Source organism: Lemur catta, chromosome 7 (assembly GCF_020740605.2).
Source record: "Lemur catta isolate mLemCat1 chromosome 7, mLemCat1.pri, whole genome shotgun sequence".
NCBI lineage: Eukaryota > Metazoa > Chordata > Mammalia > Primates > Lemuridae > Lemur > Lemur catta.
In genome coordinates, this window is record NC_059134.1 from 86,030,938 (window position 1) to 86,043,862 (window position 12,925).

General features: G+C 53.7%; 1 protein-coding gene across 7 annotated transcripts in view; it reads left to right on the forward strand.

Annotated features, from left to right (window-relative positions):
* Positions 1–12,112, forward strand: part of PRR5L (proline rich 5 like) — a 73,923-nt gene extending 61,811 nt beyond the window's left edge. For all 7 annotated transcript variants that reach the window (XM_045557821.1, XM_045557825.1, XM_045557824.1 and 4 more), the window contains 2 exons: positions 467–593; positions 10,725–12,112. In XM_045557821.1, the coding sequence (XP_045413777.1) occupies positions 467–593; positions 10,725–11,119 (522 nt within the window). In that variant the 3' untranslated portion in view covers positions 11,120–12,112. The remainder of the gene's footprint in view (positions 1–466; positions 594–10,724) is intronic.
* Positions 12,113–12,925: the final 813 nt, after the last annotated feature.

Consider the following 12,925-nt stretch of genomic DNA (forward strand, 5'->3'; position numbering starts at 1 on the left):
GGGTGTGTTACTTAACCTTTCTGGGTCTTTATTTCCTTCTCCGTAGAAGGGGGATAGTGAGAGCACCTTCCTCTTTTGGTTGTTGGGAGACCGCCGTGCACTGCTCCACGTCAAGTGCCTGTGTTGTGTGTGTGAACGGGTCACTGTGACAGTGGGGGTGGGATTGTTGCCTCTGGGACCAGGCTGCCCTCAACCCTGGAGCCGGCAGGGGCGCACCCATGCGCACGGACAGGGCCCGGTGGGAGAGGCTGCCGGGGGGCTGACCATGCCCAGATCTCATCGCAGAAACCTGTGACAAGTGACTAGGGCTTCAGGCCTCAGTTTCCTCTATTCGAGCCTCAGGGGTGCTGCCCGCTGGCAACACTGCCTTGTAGCAGGACGAGGGCTGCCAGGCGTCGCTGACTGGGTGCCTGCTGGCCGTGGCAGCTTTCACTGACCTTTGTCTCTCTTGGCTTTTCATTTCCAGAGTGTTCACGAGCCCACAGGCCCCAGCGAGGGTTATTTGCAGCTGGAGGAGCTGGTGAAGCAAGTGGTTTCTCCCTTCCTCGGCATCAGCGGGGACCGTGGCTTCTCAGGCCCCACGTACACGCTGGGTAAGGGACGCAGCTCCCGGGTTGCCAGGAGCCCCGGTGAGGACGACACCGGCTCTGTCTAACGGGACGCTGATTACGCGCCGCGCCTTCGCCGCCTCTGTGGGTCACGTGCTCACCTGTGCTTTTCCCTCACTCACGTTCCTGGCCTCCCCAGGTTGCAGAAACCTCCTCCCCCCGTGCTGATTCCTCCCCGGGGGCCAACACGGTGCCTCTGTGGTGGCGCTTGTCTCATCCACATCTTTGATCTGTGGCTTTGATCTTATTCGTGTGCCTGGGACATTACTTTTTCTATATTTGATACCAGAAACTGCCTTGTTACGCCCTCAACGGAAAAACCACTCGTGATGCATTTCCCTTTGAAAGCAGCTCGGAATGTGAAGGCAACTTGTTTGTGTGTGGCAGGTGCTGTGAGCGGCTGGTTCCCACTCCATTTCTGTAGGTGCTATCGCACGACAAGGAAAGGGGCTCCTGGATTTGGGGACGAATCCTGTCGGGGCCTGTTTTGGTGGCTGTAAAGTGAGCATCCGTGAGCATCAGGCTGTGTACTGGGTGCTTGGACAATCTAGAGCTGAATCAGGTCTCTCCCTTCTCTCGGTGAGACCACGGTGTAGACGGGCTGGGTAGGAATAGCTATATAATGTACTGATATAAGATAGCTCTCGGTGAGATCACGGTCTCGGTAGAATAGCTGTATGGGAAGGCTTGCAACCAAAGACACAGTCACTGTCTGAAATGTAAGCCTTTAAAATGCAGGAATTTTTTGTTCGTTGTTCTGTCCCCAGGAATGGGGCCTGGCATGTAGTAGGCGCTCAAAAAATATTTGTTAGATAATGGCAGGCAACTGTACCCTAAGACAAGGGGGTTCCGGCACCCGCAGAGGTGCAGAGGCAGAAACAGATACTGAGCTGGGAACCGACTGCCTGCCCTGCTCACGTTAGTGGTGCTGTAGCTGAACCTCGAAGAAGGGAGCAGCCTCCAGCGAAGTTCCTGCCCCTTTCTGGGCCTCTCTACCGCAGAAAAAGTCAGGGCCAGCCGGCAGATTCCACGATCCTAGAGACACCAGCTTAACCACAGCTGCTGTGTAACGCAGGGTGCCAGTGCCCGCCGGTTCTTCCCCTCCTCCTTTGGCTCGCTCCCTCCAGCCAGGAGCCGGGACAAGCCGGCGTTGCAGTGGCACTGAAGGCAAACAGTCTCCTGCCCTCACCCCCCAGCCCTGAGCTGGAGCCCACCTTCCTGCTGGCTCAGCTCACCCAGTTTGGGGAGCCGGGGTTGGGGGATCCAGGGAGATGTCAGGACGTCAGCATGTTAGCTGGGCCATGGCAGGAATGCCACCATTTGGGGGCCTAATGCCACTGTATGGGGAGAAAAATAGTTTTTCTTCAACTGTCATAAGCCCTTAGAACAGTCCCCTCTAATGGATTAATGAGAGAAAAACAAACAGGAGTTTATTAACATGTATATTTCACATATACCTGGGACACACCCAGGGAATGGGTAGTTGTCAAAGAGGTGGCTTTGGATTTCAGTTTGTATAGCATCTTTAACAAAGAATGGTACCTTTTTAGAGAAGTGATAAGACAAAGGAAAAGGAGTTTAAGTCTCTAGGGGTGGCAACTTGTGGGAAGACAAATAAATGGCAGATAAAGGTTAGTTAGTAAAGCTTGTTAATGTAGACTCCTCTGGTACCATCTCCAGACAATAAGGGTCTAAAGTTGTCTTCAGGGGTGAATCTCTGTTCTCCCTGGCAGAAGGGGGGCAGGATACCTTTGTCTTTGTAAATCTGGGTGCTGCTTTTAAGCAAGTAGAGGGAGGACAGAGTTCTCCTGTACCTGCTTCATCATTGCCTTCAGCTCAACAGTCCTCGCGTCCGGGAGGCATATTTTGGGGTAGTATGTTCTGGTCTCCCACACCAGGAGCAAGAGTGGATTTTGAAGTTTGTTCAGTGAGGACTCACTGTCAGAGAGGATACCTTTCGTTTTCCAGCTAACATAAGAATAACACACGCTTTAATCTAATTATAAAGACCTGAGGTTTTTATTCTTGCACTGAGGAGAGTCCCTGCCTCTGGAGAGTTGTCTCAGTAGAGGCAGAGGGAAGGACCTTACCCTCTTTTTGTTAATCTTTTTATTATTTCACCAAATGTGTTCTAAGACCGTGTCCCAGGCACCTTGTGAGGTGCTACGGATATATCCTCAAACAAAACCAACTCGTCCCTGTCCTCCAGTACACACAGCCCAATGAGGAAGTCACCAACGAGTCAGTGACTCATCAGTGTGCAAATATTCTGAGAGGGAGAGGGATAGGGGCCACAGAGCCCCCAGTGGGAGACTTCACCTTGATGAGGAAATCAGAGAAGGCTCCCTGGAGGAAGTGGTGTCTGTGATGGGACCGGTGGGGTAGATACGAGGTACCTGAGTAAACAGGGAGGGAAGACTGTCTAACCCAGGCCAAGAGGAGGACCTTTGGGAGGATTTGGAGGGCAGGAGGTGAGCAGGAGGGCAGAGCATTTGAGGAACTGAAAGAACATTAGAGTTGCAAAGCTGCTTGTGTCGGGCGAGGGAAACCACTGGACACAGGCCATGCCCTGAGCACTGTGCCAGGTGGGCTGGATGCCAGGCCACACTGCTGTTCCCATTTTACAGGGGAGGCAAGTGAGGATTCAGGTCACCTGGCTGTTGGAGCCAGGATCCCAAAGCCCAAGCTGTCGGCCCTTTCTCAGCTGGCCCACGCGTTCTCCCTTCACTCCACCTGCCCGTCAGCATTTAGGAGGAGACTTTATTAAGGGACAGCTGAGGAGTTCCTTAGCCCAGGAAGTATCCTAGGCTAGACATTTTGTCTCAAACCTCTGGATACCAAAAAAAAAAATAAAGTGGTCACAGTGGTGCCTTCCTTACTGAGGACATCCCTTTCCAGAAAAAGAGAGGACCCTTGGGGCCTCAGTCAGCCCCTCAGTCAGCCCCTCAGTAAAATGGGACGATCATATTTATCCTCCCTGTGGGGCAGGGGTGTTGACACGACTGGCTGAGGTAAGAACTAAGGAGTCGAGTCGGGCGTGAGAAATCCCTTCACCCCTGGGGCCTGAGTGGGGCGGGAGTGGCCAGGGGCAGCCAGGGCCACCCGGGCTCTCAGGGCCACCACCCGCACTGCGTGACTGACCAGGCTGTTGGCACGTTCGTTCCTGCTGAGGCTGGTCCTGTCGTGCCCCAGTCTCCAGTCACCCGTGGGGTGGGTGAGCAGAGCCGGAGAGCGGCTCACTCAGGGGAGCTGCTCCCTGTGCCCAGGTGCCCCCAGGCCTCGCCCTGGGCCTACGAGCTGGCCTCAGTCTGCCCTCCCGCCCTCCCCTCCGAAGAGGCCTCTTTTGTACAGGGGTGGTGGGGGTGAAGAGGAGGGCAGCAGGAGAAACAGGCAGGTTCATCAGAGGCCGGCCCCCGTCCCACCTTTCGAGTTCCCAAAGTCTGCAGGCTTTGTCCCCACTGCTGACGGGCCCTCTGCGCACACGCTGGGCTTCTCCACACAGCAGCCCGACCTCCCAGCAGTCCCCTCCACTGTGTCTCCAGTGGGAGGGCCCGTCCCCTTCGGGAGGCTGTGACTGCTCTGCCTGCGTGACAGCCAGGCATTCATGGCTTTCAGGTGCCGGCCCGGAGAGCGGCGCCCACAATGGGCTTGGTGTGCAGGGGTCACAATGGCTGCTTTATGGTGGCCGCTCCGGTGGGGCCCCACCAGAGAGCCTGGCAGATCAAAGGCCTGGGAACCGAGTCCCCAACAAAGGGCCTGAGGACAGCCTTAGCCAGCTTTGCTTCTCTCCGGGGGGTTTGAAAGGGGCTGCGCTGCTGGCTCGGTGCAGGGATGAATGCCAGCGCTCAGCCGGGCTCCTGGAGGGTGAGGAAGGAATAAAGGCTCCCCGGCCCCACCCGTGTGAAAGGCCAGGAGAGGGAAGAGGAGGTGGCCTGGAGGAGCTGGCTGAGGTGGCAGGACCCAGCCCTCCCTGCTAACGGGCACCCCTCCAAGGGAAGGACCAGTTTGTAGGTCCCAGGGGTACCTACAGGGTAATGAGTCCCTTAATGAGATTCCCTTCCCTGGGTGACATGACCCAGCCCTCTCTGGGGCAAAGAAGAGAAAGAAGAGGAGGACAACAAGCAAGAGGGTGGGTAGTTCTCTGGGTTTCAAGGCCTCCCGGGGGCCCCAGTAGGACTGACCCCAGTGGGGACACGGCTGACGCACTCGTCTAAGGGTTGGCTCTGGAGCCTGGCGGGAGCTTAGCAAGGAAGCGCTGCCTGCCCAGGGGACTCAACACAGCCCTGCTGCCTCTGTGGTCTCGGCTCTGCCCACACCCAGTCTTGGGAACCAAAACATTCCACCCAGAAAGCAGAAGGAGAGCCGTAGTCCCCTCCCGTGGGTCATCGCAGGGAGAGAGCTGCGGAGGCAGCTGTGGAAAGAGCCGGAGCCTCGGAAACCACGAGGGCTGGGGCTCAGCTTGTGAGGCCTGGAGCAGGTCGCTTAACTTTTCTGAGCTGCAGAGGGCTAAGCACAGAGGCCCTGTCCTTCTGTTCAGGGACAGCAGGAGGAAGAAGCTGCCCTGTCTCAGGGCAGGGCCAGGCAGAGTTGCCACCTGCTGTGTTAGGGACCCAGCTAGAGGCGGCCTTGGCCCCGTGGAATCGCTCCGGGGGGAGGTTATGTATGCCTCCCTCTCTCCCCCGCCCCCCGGATCCCAAACCACATCTTGGCGCTTGCCATGCTGTGTTGCCATGGCCTGATTATTTGTCAGTGTCCCCCACGGACTGTGAGCTCACTGAGGGCAGGGAGCATGTTGTTACCCTCTGTATACCAAGACCTCGCACAGACCTGTCCTGGGGGTGAGTGAGTGAGTGAATGGCCAGTCTGAGTTCAGTCTGCAGGTCACTCCCCATCTGAAATGACTTCTCTTCTTCCTCCTATAAATTTCCGGGATGGTCCTTCCTGTACCTCTGCCCTGACAGTTGCCACATTAACACCGACCTTGTTCTGACGGTTACGTGCGTGCAGGTCGTGAGCAGGTGCTTTGCTGTCAGCCTCGGGCTCGAGTCCTGGTTTCATCACTAACTGTGACTGTAAGTTCTTCAACATCTCAACCTCAGGTTCCTCTGCAAATGGTCAGAAGGAAAGCGTGTCGGTGGAGCACTCCTTTGTTGGGGATGGTCCCTAGCACATCGTAGATGCTCAGTAAATGGTTGCTCCTTAGACTGAACCCCTCCACCCAGGCACACGTGTGCTGGGCTCAAGCCCCTTGTGACAGGCCTCAGCAGATTTATTTTTCTTTCCTCTTAGCAGCTAGTGTAGCGTTTTGCATGTACAGGTAGTAGCTTAAAAAGTGTTGAAGGAGGGGGTGTCAGGGTCCCTTACCCAGGGCTGGCCTCCTTGCTCTGGTTCCGGCTCTCAGCCTGTGAGCCCTGCTCAGTGGCAGCCATAGGTGGCCTCTCTTGTCTGACACTGCCTGGTGACCCCTCTGAGGACCATCGGAGACACCTTTCCTGGGCTCTTCCCGTGGGGTTGGGACCCATGGAAACCATCACACGAATTCTCATTTCCTCCAACAGTGCTGCAGGTGTCAGCCGTGCAAATCGAGTCCCTATTACCTCAATTTACCCTGTGTCCTCTCTGGGCCCAGTCTTTGTTCTGACTCTTTCCTCTTTTTGGACTGCCCACTCTGGCCATATCTGCCTGGCCCAAGTTTTAGCCATGTTGTAAAATCCACCATTAATACTGCTTCTTTCCTGAGACTCCTTCCCCAAGCAGGAGTCCCCCATACGCCCATAAAACATTATTTGAGTCTTTGCCAACAGTAGAAATGATCTAGATACTGTCTGCCTCTCTGGCTCTACCCTCTGTGCAGAGATTTGCACGTAGAAAATGTCCACTGAACAGGTCTAGTTTAGCCTCCTGCTGGGCTGGTTGAAGGGTTCAGGCCACAGCGTGAGTTTCCCAACAGTCTACAGTGCTTGCTTTTAACAGCAGTGCAAGAGAAATGAATTGTTTTCCAGGGAGTTTCTTTAAGGACAGTTCTTTAATGGGGTCCTTGCTGCTTTGAACTCTATTTTATAGTTATCGATTTGGGGGATTATAAAAGTAATACAGGGTTATTATAAGAATGCAGGCATTACAGAAATAAGACACTTGGAGGGTACAAGCGTCCATGCTTCAGAAAGAACCTCTGTCAACGCTTGGTATGGATTCTTTCTTCTCGGTTGCTCCTTGGTGTTTTGTCTCCTGTCTCCAAAGAGGAGGGCCAATGGCCCCTCTCCAGGCCACTGCCAGCCTCTTGTCTAGTACCTGCTGGGGGGCAGTGTTTGCTACCGCTGGGCTTCAGAGGGTGGGCTGGCTCAAAGAGTGTGGCTTCCAAGGGCAGCAGTAGTGCCTGGAGACACAGCAGCGTGTCCTGGGCAGAGTTTGGGCTCTGCCATCTAGAACCTAAGAGAATTGGGCTGAGCTGTGTTTTCTCATCTGTGCAGTGGGGATAATGAGAGCAGCCCTACCTGTTTGGGGGGAGATTGAGACTGAACAGTGAGCCCCCATGGATGGGAACACACTCCAAACCTTCAATTCAATAAATTCTGATTTCTACATATTATCAGTTGGTTTTGATAAATTGTTATTGTTACCACCAAATGGGTCCCTTGGGGTTCTGAGCCAGTAGACTTGGAGTTTAGTCCTAAGGATTAGAATTTCATTCTCTTGTCATTACTTACACACACAGACACACAGACAACAGTCTGGTGATGGGAGTGCCGTGAGCTTTGCGGATGGACGCTGCAGAGCAGGCCTCGCTGCGGTCCCCATCCAGGAGCGTGAGCTCTAGAAGTGACTGACGTGTGTGTCCAGGGCCCTCCAGACCCAGGGAAGAGCAGAGAATAAACTAAAGCTGTGTGGGCCGTGTCCCCCAGGCCAGTCTATGGCAGCACAGTTTGCTTTCCCCTTGGAAGGTGGGTCAGCCCCGTCCTGTCCAAGTGTGGTGGGAATTGATGCTCTCAGACCCAGCTCCACTGCCCCCTGCCCTGCTGACAGAGGGAGCGTGTTTCTTTTGGGTCTTCAGGGTCTCAAGGACATGGGCACTGTGGAAGGCAGGGACAGGTGACGAGGTGTGGGTGATTGGAAGGCTGGAGAGAGCTGTGCTCTGGCACAAAGGGAGGTAGAGGAGAAGAGAAGGCCTTGAACAGGACCCGCCTGTTCCCCAGCCCTCCACAGCTGTGTTAAGGGCATCGCCATGCCTTCAAAATGGCGCTCTCCCAGGCCAGGCTGCCTTCAGCAGCTGGACCGTCCCGCACCCCTGCCTGGCTGAGGTTGTCCGTCCAGCTCACAACGGGATGATGGGCCTCAGTGGGAGAGAGCAGGGCTGCCTCGAGAGAGCACAGGTGGCATGGGGGGTACTTCTCTGGGACCTTGTCATGGTGCCACTGCTCTAGGCTGGCTGGGGATTGGGAGTTGGTAGATATGCTTCCTCCTTTGGGAATCTTCTCCCCAGACCTCAGTGACCCTACTGTTCTGGTTCTTCTCCTGCCTCTCCGACCCGCCCAGGGTTTCCTTCCTTCTGGAGAGGCAGTGGCGGCGCTCACCGTTACGACACTCGGCTTCCGGAGGCTGATGCTTGTGTTCCAGGCCCAGCCCAGCCTCTTCTTTGAGACATCAGACAAGTCTTTTAACCTCTCTGTGCCTTAGTTTCCCTTTTGTAAAATGAAAATAGCAATAATAGCTTCTACCTCATTGTGTTGACAGGATTTAATTGGTTCATAGACACAAGATGCTCAGAATAGTTCCCGGCGCTCTTAGGCACTACCCTGCGTGTTAGCTCTTAGTACTTTTATTGTCCTTTTAGGGGGCCTCTCTCATGTTATCCACCCCACACAGATTCATACAGGAGAACAATTTAGTCCTTGACCCTGTCTTCATTGTCAGAGGGGTCACGTTCACTCTGACGGCTCCAGCCATCACCAAGGTCCTCGGGACTCTGTAATTTTCATATCCCAAAATGTTTTCTTTTTGTCATTATAAGAAAAATGCATGCACATGGACTCAAATTTGAGAAATATCTCCCCAAAAGAATAAAGGAAAATTTTAAAAATCATTGGCAATACCTTTACCCAGCAACAGCTACTATTAATATTTTGCTACACAGCCTTCCCAGTTATTATACATATGTGTATGAACTCGACACCCAGGAGAGCCTCAGTTTTGTTCAAAAAGAAAAAAATGCATATAATACTATTGTTTATATTCTGCTTTTGTCGCCAAATATTATACTGTGAGCATTTTCCAATGTCCTTAAATATTATGTGAAAATAATCAAATTCCTATCTTTATGTAGAAACTTTCTCCCCAGCTTCAGCATCGCATATCGCAATTTGGCTGTGGAGGCTCCTCAGATGCGACACAGCCAGAGCCGAGCTCTTGGTCACACAGGCTGCTGCCTGTGGCCCTCGCCCCTTCCCCAAGTCTGTTGTCCCACCACGGCTCAGTGCCTGCCACCACCTCGATCCCTCCTGCTCCCACCCTGTTCCCGTGGTCTCCTGTTCTTGGGTTCTGTTGTGTCAGTCTCTGTTGTCTTGCCCGCATCATCACAACTCTAGTTCCTGTCCCGATCACCTCTCACCTCGACTCTGATGCTAGTGCTTGTTTTTTTCACACAGGATCCATATTTGTTATGGAACGTAATCCCCGAGCCTTCTCCCTGGCTTTCCTCACTCTGGCCTCACTGGCTCCAACCCATCCTGCCACACTCCTGCCAAGGGGGCTCCAGAGGCATTGTGCCATCCTGCCCCGTGACCTGCAGGGTTACCTGCCTTCCCCTGCTCTGCCCTGGCCTAACACATCACAGATGCTTCTGTCTGGCATTCAAGGACCCTTGCTCCCAGGACACGGCTCGTCCTGCCAACTCGGGCACATCCCCGCTGTCTCGTGTGCTGTGTGTTCCAGACAGGCTGGGACCTGATGGGCCCTGTCTCAGCCGCTTGCTCAGGCTGTTCCCATTGCTTGGAGCGCCGTCACCCCCCATCTCCTCCGGGAGCTCTGCCACCCTGAAGGCCCATTGCCAATGTACAGCCTCCCTGGCAGGATTCCTGATTGTCCCCAGACAGGCAAGCTTTTTCCAGCCTTTGAACCCCCTGCACTTGGCTTGCCCTTCCCTTGGGGCACCTCGCCTCCTCTAGCTAGGGGATTGCTTTGCACGGGCATCTGGGAAGAGCAAGGAGTGAGACAGACCTTGTTTGAGTCCCAGCTTCTGCCTTCTTAGCTGTGTGACCTCGGATAAATTATTACCTCTCTGATACTCGTTTTTTCCTCTGTAAAGTGGGAGCTATCACTATATCGTGACTTAGGTTCAGTTTTTAGGAAGATTCAAAAGGTGTGTGTCAAGGTTCAGCAGTTTCTGCATTGTGGTGATAGCTCAAAAGCTGCAGTTTTATCGTAACTTGCATCGAGCCCTCCTGGCATCTGCCTCCTTGGGGCGGTCCGTGGAACCTAGCCTGGCTGTGATGGTGCTAGAGGCCATTTGAATCCGGGAGAGTTGACTTGAACAGACAGCACAGGTACCAGACCCTTGACCTGGTGGGAGACGAGGGCACTGGTCGTCCTGGTTCAGTGTGATTTGCAGGATGGTCCTGCTGCCTTGGCTTTGATAGCTGAGGCCACTCCCCAGTCACCTCTTCTGCAGAATTTAAGCTTCTGAGGCCTCTTTCACGTCATCTGTTGGAACACAGAGGCCACTCTTGCAAGGAGCCAGGGGCTTCTTTGAAGCTGGCCAGCCAACACCCAGGTCTTCAGAGGAGATTGGTTGAAAGGTAATTTAGGGCAAATCCAATGAAGCCTGGGCAGCAGCTGGGAAAGAGAAACCATTCCCTTGACCCTTCTCTATGAAAGAAAGGCTTTTAGTGACCACCTAACAGGGCAGGGTTGGTCAGGGGTGGTGTCTGGCATGAATGGGTAAAGTTGCATGAGAAACCTTTAGACGTCGCCAAGTTCCTCCCTTGCGTTTCAGCAGGGCTGTGCCTAAAGCTGTTCCTAAAGGTTGAGCCACTACCTCGCTCTTCCCCCAAATTGATTGGGAGCTTCTGACCACCATTGTCGCCTCCCCAGTGACAGCCTCTGCTGGTTTTTCTCTTGCAGGCAGGCGGCACTCCAGGGTCCGGCCCAAGGTGACTCTGCTGAACTATGCCTCGCCGATGAGCATGGCCAACCGGCCGCTGAATGAGATGGCCCTGACGCCACTGACGGAGCAGGAGGGGGAGGCCTACCTGGAGAAGTGCGGCAGCGTGCGGCGGCACACGGTGGCCAACGCCCACTCGGACATCCAGCTGCTGGCCATGGCCACCATGATGCACTCAGGCCTGGGGGAGGAGGCAGGCAGCGAGGACAAGTGCCTGCTCCTGCCGCCCAGCTTCCCCCCGCACCCCCGGCAGTGCTCCAGCGAGCCCAACATCACCGACAGCCCTGACGAACTGGAGGAGGGGGCGGGTGGCAGCCAGGAGGGCTCAGAGCTGAACTGCACTTCCCTCAGCTGAGTTGAGGTCTCCAGGGCTTCCCAGCGCCTGCTGTGCAACCAGGATGCAGACAGCTCCATCCCCGTGGGCAACCGAGGGGCTCTTCCTAAGGGCAATGCCGCCTTAGGGTACAAACCTGGGTGAAATGCCCTCGGGGGAGACCCTTGTGGTAAACCTCTTCATTTTGTTGACTGTGACCCCCCTCGTTGCAGCCACATAGACCCAATTGCCTAATGGTCACTTTCTGACTTGCAGCCTTGCCTGCCTGCCTCAGATCCTCAACTCTGAGCCTTTTTCCCCCAGATGTTGGACTGCCAAGTCCTCCCAATGATACAGCCAATGCCCTTAGCATGACTGTAGCCAGAGGTTGTTACAACACACAAAAAACCACCGAGGATGTGTTGGTCTTTGGGGTTCCCCTGTAGGCTCCCTGTGATGCAGAGGCTTCTGCGTGAAGAGAGTTAGGAGGGAGGTAGCCCCTTTCCCCTTTCCTTTTGTGTCGAGTGAAAGTAGACTGCACTCTTGCCAAGCATGGCTCTGGGAATGTGGCTTCCTTATTCTAGTTTCAGAATTACTGGGAAAGAGTTGTCCCACTGGTAGGGAGGGTCTGTCTGCCTTCACTGCCTCCAGATCCTGTGCTGCCTACACGAAGGCCTTTGGCTTTTGGCCCCGGAAGGATGCAAGGCTGGAGCAGCCCTGTCTTTCACTGAGCGGCACATCTGCCTCTCAAGTTTTCCCCCAAGCTCAAGGAACTAACCTCCGGAGGAGTAGCTGCTGCCCGCATCTCTCTCTCATTTCAGAAATGGATCGATTTCTTATTGTGGGTATGAGAGGCCGGCTGATAACCAACTAGTCTGTACCTGGATTTGACTTGAATTTTTAACATGTGTATTGTTTCAAAAAAAAAAAAAAAGTTTGCAAATATTTGCACGTAGGATCTTGCACTGTTCATTTCTAATGGGGTGTGTTTTTGAACAACAACAAAAAACAAAAACAAAAACAAAAACAAAACAAAACAAAACAAAACAAAAAAAAAAAAAAAAAAAAAAAAAAAAAAAAAAAAAAAAAAAAAACCAAGCAAACCCCCTGGGAAAAGAACCTGGAAATGGTCCAGATAAAGTGACCCATGCCGGGCGGGGCTGCTATGCTACAGAGCTCTGGAAGCAGCTGGATTTGAATCCAGAATGCGCTGTGCTTGTGAGTGTCATGGTTTCTAGGAAAAGCTGTATGGAAGTGGGGAGACTTCAGTTTGCCTCATGGGCAGAGGATTGTAGCAAATGGAATGTTTCCATGCTTCAAAGCGGGGGGAGATGTGGGCAGGAACTTGTGGAGGGATGTTTATTCCCTGTGATTAAAGAAGTGCCCAGAAGTGCCTGGAATTTCTAACGTGTGAGGTCTCAGAGTGCCATTTGGGGACAGCTGACTCTGGCACTGTGCTGGTTTTTTTTTTTTTTTTTTTTTTTTTTTTTTTTTGAGACAGAGTCTTGCTCTGTTGCCCAGGCTAGGGTGCCGTGGCGTCTGCCTAGCTCACAGCAACCTCAAACTCCTGGGCTCAAGTGATCCTTCTGCCTCAGCCTCCCGAGTAGCTGGGACTACAGGTATGCGCCACCATGCCCGGCTAATTTTTTCTATATATATTTTTGGTTGTCCAGATAATTTCTTTCTATTTTTAGTAGAGACGGGGTCTCACTCTTGCTCAGGCTGGTCTCGAACTCCTGACCTCGAGCAATCCTCCCGCCTCGGCCTCCCAGAGTGCTAGGATTATAGGCGTGAGCCACCACGCCCGGCCTGTGTTGGTTCTTAATACTGCTCCCTGCAGGTGTGAGG